The following is a 7500-nucleotide window of genomic DNA, read 5'->3' on the forward strand; positions in this document are numbered from 1 at the left end:
TATATAGAAAAGGGACATAAGAATTTTATCATACTGTTCAACATAAAAACATTCACAGACAACTTTTGCTTTTAATATTTTTCTTCTTCAAATATACTATCGAATATGCTTCTATGTAAACTACTGTACAATAACTAACAAACATGGCAACCAATATCTAGGCTATACTCTATAGAATAGTTGACTTAATTTATGTTAATGAGATCGGTGATAATGTATGGACATGAGTCATAGTATGACAATGAAACAATATCCAATAGATTTTGTAGATTTGAGAACAAAGGTCATCAGAAGGATATTGGTAGTAAATTGGAAGGACAGGATTAGAAATGAAACTATAAGAAAGATTACTCGAGTGCCACATGTGGATGAGATCATGCTGAGGGGTAAATGAAGATGGTTTGGGTATGATCTTTGCACTCCCTAAGAGAGATTAGTTTATCAAACTTTTAACTGGGCTCCACAAGGCGCTAGAAGAGTTTGAAGACCAAGGCCTACATGTCTGTGGACCATGAAGCGTGAAGTCTGAGATGATGAGTGCCGAAGTATTGATTTAAAAGCCTAAGATAGAGATAACTGGCGAAATCTAACAGAGTCCCATTGCGTCAATAGGCGTAGGAGGTGGTGATGATGAATTCCAGGAACATGTATCAATACATTAATTAGTCTTTCCTTCCTTTCGTGATTCATATCGAACTATACCAGTGTATTTTCGCCACTATGGTAAGGGAGAGTAACATTGCCCTAGCAATCAGGACAATGCCCTAGAGACTGACCATATATTATATGATCAGCGGCCAAGCCTCCTTTCCTCTCAAGCTAGGACCAGGAAGGGCCCTGCATTGGCTGCTGATAACTCAGCAGATAGACCTATAGGCTCCCAAAAAGCCCCCACATTTGGCTCACAAGGATGGTAAGGTTGCAGACACTAATGGCAATAACGAGTCTGAGCAGGAACAAAATTCCATCATAAGCCTAAATTAGACCTACAACAAAATAGGCCCTTGATCATGGCACCAAGGTAGAGAGGCAATGCCATTTATTAAGAACCAGAGTCATCTTAGTATAAATGTGGAAACAATAATACAAGAACATAGGATAATAAATTAAAGGTTTAAAAGTCACCCCTGAATAGCAGAGGCAAAGGACTGTGACATTGCTCTGACAAGCAGGATATATAATCAGCGCTTAAGTCCCCTCTCCACCCAAGCTAGGACCAGCGAGGGCCAGGTATTGGCTGATGACTCAGCAGGTAGACCTATAAACTCACCCAAACCTCCCTCCTTATCTCACAAGGATGATAAGGTTGCAGACACTAAAGGAACTAACGAGTTTGAGCGGGACTCGAACCCCCGTCGGACGATTACCAGGCAGAGACGATACAAATTAGGCCCCGACAACCCTTATTATTGTTATTATTTAAGTGTAAATGACATAAATTAAACAAAGGCAGTGTCAGGAGGTGTTGGGGATATTGATTGTGTGAGCTTAGGACATCAGTTGGTTTAAATCCGGACCTGGCTTCATTGAGCTGCTTGAATTTGAAAAGTTTAAACTTAAGGTCGCATTATTTACTTGTAACTGTTAACTAAAATTAAAATGGAATCAGTTATAGTGAAACAATTGAGCCAATGAACTACTAAGAAGATATATTCTTTATCATTACTGTCTTCCCAATATATATAATATAAATATCATCATCCGTTGCTAGTCCACTGCAGTTCAAATGCCTCAGACATGTCCTTACACACTCGTCTACTTATGATCATTCTATGACAGTCTATACGAGCAAATTTTTTTAGCTCGTCAATCCATCATCTTCTCTTCCTTCCCCTGCTTCTATTACAATCTCTAGGGACAATTCCTATTATTATCAATGTCCATCTATTATCTGTCATTGTTATTATATGTCTGCTCATGACCAATTCTTTTTCTTACAAGTTTTTAGAATATCCTCTACTTTAGTTTGTTGTAGTATCCATATTGATCTTTTTCTGTCTATTAGTGTTAATCCCAATATCCTTCTTTCCATAACTATTTGAGTTGTAACAAGCTTACGTTATAATGCTTTAGTAAGGCTCCAAGTTTCTGATGTATAAGTTAATACTGGTAGGACCATTTGATTTAATCCTTTTCCTTTTAGAGAAAGTGGCATATTACTTTTCATAATCTCATCCTTCTGAATGGTTGACTTCACACACACACACACACACACACATATATATATATATATATATATATATATATATATATATATATATATATATATATATATATATATATATATATATATATATATATCATTTATCTTGATTTATTACCATATAAGTGTCAGTAATTAGATCATTGAATAAGATAAGGAACAATGAGGAACAGAAAAACGAGATATGGAACCTTTTGTCATTCATTTTTCTTATTTATGAAAATAAAAAGGCTTATAATTTCTTTAAAAAAATAATAGATTTTTTCACAATCACTAAAAATAATAACTTGTAAATTACTTTCTATTTCTTTATTATATATATATATATATATATATATATATATATATATATATATATATATATATATATATATATATACGTGTGTGTATATATATATACATACATACATATAGAGTATATATATATATATATATATATATATATATATATATATATATATATATATATATATATATATATATGTATGTATGTATGTATGTATATATAATATATATATATATATATATATATATATATATATATATATATATATATATATATATATATATATGTGTGTGTGTGTGTGTGTGTGTGTGTGTATGTGTGTGTACTTGTTGACCCACACGAATGTGGTTTATGTATGTATGTATGCCACGTATATACGTATACATGTATTGTATGTATAAAATATGCTATACGTAGACATGAACTTTACTAAGACGAAGAAGCCCTAACAAAATCTTGCCTCATCTTCTTCATTATGTTCAGAACAACCTTGTTGTTTTCGTAATGGTGACAATGCTGACACAGCATCCGAATGATACAGTACATCGGACCCTGGAAAGGCGACCCGATAAACTTCACTTTGATGTCATGTTTCTCCGCATTTTCGTGTATTCTCAGGTGGAGATCGTAGAGCAAATAACATCCCAACTCCAGGTAATTGTTGTACAGACAGCACGACACGAAGTACACAGAGAAGAAGAGAATGTACAGTATAGAATCGACGATTGGTTTCGGCAAAAGGTTCGCTAAAAATGGCCGTACCCATTCGCAGCCTCCGTGGGTGATCGGGGAAGAGATCTTTTCGTTTAAGACAGACGATCCGTATTTGAATTCTTCCCAGATATTGACTTGAATTTCGCCTTCTTCATTACGGCGCTGTGGCCTAGCGAAGCTTTCCTCTCCTCCGATGTTATTTTTGCTAGTTTCTGAAGAGTGCAAAGGGATTCTCGCTTTCCAGTAATTATCCTTCTTGCCAAAATTGTCCGGACCCTTGCTGCAATGGCTGTACATTTCACCTAGACGCAGAGCTTCCTTGATTCGGAAATGCCTGTAAAGACGATACCCTCGTATGAGGGAAGAAGTCATTCTCCTATTAGGATGTGTAGGACGGTGGTGGTCAGTTCTGATGCCAATGGCTTTGGGAGAAACTTTTCTTAGAACAACCACAGGATCGCCCAATCTCTCTCCACTTTCAACGTCCTTGTGAAGTTTGTCATGATGTCTTGGACGTCCCGAGTCAAATGCCACTTCCTTTCGATGTTCTCTCGGATTCCATTGGCTGCTTATCATTGACATCTTGATGACACGGCCTCGAGCAAACTGAAAACAAACAACAAATTTATAAATACTATTATTCATGGGTAAGTAATCATGTATGTTACTGTTATTCTTTACAAAGGTTGGTCTAATATGCTAAGATATCTAATAATACTACTTCTACTACAAAAAAAAATGCAAAGGAAACTTGGTTTGGAGTATAATGAAGATAATCAGAGCAAAGAATGTAGCTTATATAAAAACAAAATTAATAGTGTTAATGAAAAAAGTAATTATAAAAAATGGCATTAAAGATTTGTCCTCTGGTTAGTAGTATCATTATTTTTTTTTGTACTTTGTTCTAACTCTAAGTCCAGCGTTGTTCTTCATTCAATGCGCAGACACAAAATTTTATATTTGTTCCTGATTTTATCAGAGACAGGGTAAGACATTAAGATCTGATTGCAAAGAAATTATATACTTACACGACCGTAATATATAAATCTTCTTTGAGTTCATTCTCTCTCTCTCTCTCTCTCTCTCTCTCTCTCTCTCTCTCTCTCCTCTCTCTCTCTCTCTCTCTCTCTCTCTCTCTCTCTTTATCACACACACATCCGCATACACACACACACACATCTATATATATATATATATATATATATATATATATATATATATATATATATATATATATATATATATATATATATATATATATATATATATATACAGAGAGAGAGAGAGAGAGAGAGAGAGAGAGAGAGAGAGAGAGAGAGAGAGAGAGAGAGAGAGAGAGAGGATGATGATGCTAATAATTTCATTCGCTCCAAATATATTTGTTTTTCTTAGTTAGCGATTAAAACCAATTTCCCAGTAAATAATCATGTCAACTTTCCGCTGTTTCAAGAACTATGTACTGTATAGCATACTGGGCATACATTTATATTTAAACAAATTTAACTATACTCGAGACCCATGAGAAAAATAAAAAAAAACAGCGTTGTCTTGATCCAAGTATCGTGAGACGAAGAGGCATAATAACGAATGATAAATTACACCCATTCTTCTTCTTCGAAACGTGCTGAGCCTTAATGATATCTTAACATAAGCTAAAGGGAATAGACTGTTAGCTGAAAGAAGCTAAAACGCAGAGGGGGTGGGGGGGTGGGGGGGTTAAGAGAGTAGGAGAATTGGCATTGCAGGCGGGAATAAATATATATGAAACAGTAGCTGTACCTACATTGCTTGCAAATATTGAGACGTGGGTTATTTTAAAGGACAGTTGAAAAATTCCTTTTCTGTGAAAAAAAATATTGATAATAAGAACAGTTCCATACAACAAAGGTGGGTGAAAAGAGAAAAACTGTTGAAAATAAGGAACGCGCAAAACTAAAAGAGACAGAAGGCGCCGTTGCAAAGGCGAAGCCTTGACCTGAAACTGAACGGCCCACAGCTTTATATCAGTGAAATGAATCTGGATAAGGCATCCCTTGTAATGAAGATAAGATTAAATATGCTCAATTTCAAAGCGAATTTAGGGGGAAAATATGAAGATAATTCGTGTGACTTGTGCAGATATTAAAAAGATACTACTGAAAATTTATTTTTATGCCGAAAATTAGGACATCTAATGAATGTAGACATTAGTATAGGTAAGCTGATAAATCCTTACAGGGATCTGGCTGCGTAGGGCAATGCGTATGAAAGAATTCAAGAAGTCCAAACTGACCACAATAGGTTGCCAAAACTGATGATAGCTGGGTGTTATCCTATCTAATTTCAAGATAAAATGGAATAAAAGTAAAGATTGAGAATCTCATTATTAATTTATTTAAGGTACAGGTAATATAAACTTAATAACAATGATAAGAATAAGCTTAGAAGCTTTGCACCTATCTATAAAGTGATAGAGTGCCCACAAACTTATTTTGCGGAGTGAGCAATAAGGAACCAGGAACCAGGAGGGAAAAGAAATAAAAGATTCAGAGGTAATTCAGTACAAGATTATTAAAAGAATGGTTGAAGAACTTGGAACTATACCTTATTGGGAGTTAATAGCTTAAACAGGCATATGACCAGTATAGAACGGAATTGAAGATAAAAAGGTGATGCTCTTTTATAACATCATTACATCAGAGGATAAGTAAGCAGTTAGGTAAGGAGATAGTGGAAGACCAAATAGGGGAACCATATGGGGAATGTTGGGGATAGAGCCTTGAGAATATGCAAAAACTATATTAAATTTGAAGAATTAAGAAATTATAGAAAACAAGAACTCCTGAAAGAAATAAGATATAAAGTTGCAAATGATATTAAAACAAAAAGAAAGGACAAGAAAAAAGGAATAACAATGCTGTTTGTAAAAAAAAAAAAAAGGTTAAGGACACTAGTATGACCAAAAGAATTTCACAGTTATTTGGTAACTCACTTATTTCCTAGATTTTATTCTTCGTCTTGTAAATGGTAAGGACAGGGGGTGATTTCAAATGTGAATTCAACACAAAGGAAGCTGTCATAGTAATGAAAACAAGGTTGAATATGATAGATTTAAAAGAAAATTATAGAAACAGTAGTAATAATTGTAGATTTAGCAGAGAAGCAAATGATACAAAAGATTATTTGCTTAACTGTAAAGAATTAAAACAATTTAGCTGTCCAACAAAAATAAAAAATTGGAATCGGCCATCATAGAAGTTGCCCAATATATTATTAGCATTATTATTATTATTATTATTATTATTATTATTACTATTATTATTAAATGCTAAGCCACAACCCTAGTTGGAAAAGCAGGATGCTATAAGCCCAGGGGCCCCAACAGGGAAAATAGCTCAGTGAGGAAAAGAAATAAGGAAAAATAAAATATTTTAAGAATAGTAACAATATTAGAATAAATATTTCCTATAAAAACTATAAAAACTTCAACAAAACAAGAGGAAGAGAAACTATATAGAAAAGTGTGCCCGAGTGTACCCTCAAGCAAGAGAACTCTAACCCAAGGCAGTGTAAGGCCATGGTACAGAGGCTATGGCACTACCCAAGAAAGAGAACAATGGTTTGATTTTGGAGTGTCCTTCTCCTACAAAAGCTGCTTACCATAGCTAAAGAGTCTCTTCTACCCTTACCAAGAGGAAAGCAGCCACTGAACAATTACAGTTAAACCCTAGGGAGAAGAAGAATTGTTTAGTAACCGAAGTGTTGTCAGTGTATAAGAATAGGCCAGACTATTCGGTGTCTGTGTAGGCAAAGGGAAAGAACCGTAACCAGAGAGAACGGTCCTATGTAGTACTGTCTGGCCAGTCAAAGGACCCCATAACTCTCTAGCGGTAGTATATCAATGGGCGGCTGGTGTCCAGGCCAACCTACTACCTAAAGATATAAAAATACAGGCTATAGAATTTACTAATAAAAGTATAAAAGCTATGTCGCCTGTAAGTTACAGGAGGTTATTAGTGACGGTGAACTTTCTGCAGATTGCAAGCGCCTTGCACATGGCTTACACATCTAGTAGTGTGCCCACAATCATTGTGCTGTGGAGTGAGCAACGAGGAACTTGGAACCTAGATTCGATAGAAGTAGCTAATGCGTTTCATACTTTACATTTTTACCTCCATGTCAAGAGAAAAAATAACTATTTACCATTATCTCAAATATGCTGATTTAAGAAATTATTAAAAGAAAATGTATCATGTTTTACAGGATAAAAACAGACAGATGGGAGAGGAAAGTAAACCACTACTATCTTTTTTAAAAG

The 7500-nt window shown here is 34.7% G+C and overlaps 1 protein-coding gene across 1 annotated transcript in view; it reads right to left on the reverse strand.

Annotated features, from left to right (window-relative positions):
• Positions 1-2780: 2780 nt before the first annotated feature.
• LOC137652046 (uncharacterized) overlaps positions 2781-7500 on the reverse strand; it is a 5725-nt gene continuing 1005 nt past the window's right edge. The window contains exon 2 of the mRNA XM_068385257.1: positions 2781-3809. Coding sequence (XP_068241358.1) covers positions 2919-3785 — 867 coding nt within the window. The 5' untranslated portion in view covers positions 3786-3809 and the 3' untranslated portion in view covers positions 2781-2918. The remainder of the gene's footprint in view (positions 3810-7500) is intronic.

The sequence above is a fragment of the Palaemon carinicauda genome, chromosome 13, assembly GCF_036898095.1.
Source record: "Palaemon carinicauda isolate YSFRI2023 chromosome 13, ASM3689809v2, whole genome shotgun sequence".
Classification (NCBI taxonomy): domain Eukaryota; kingdom Metazoa; phylum Arthropoda; class Malacostraca; order Decapoda; family Palaemonidae; genus Palaemon; species Palaemon carinicauda.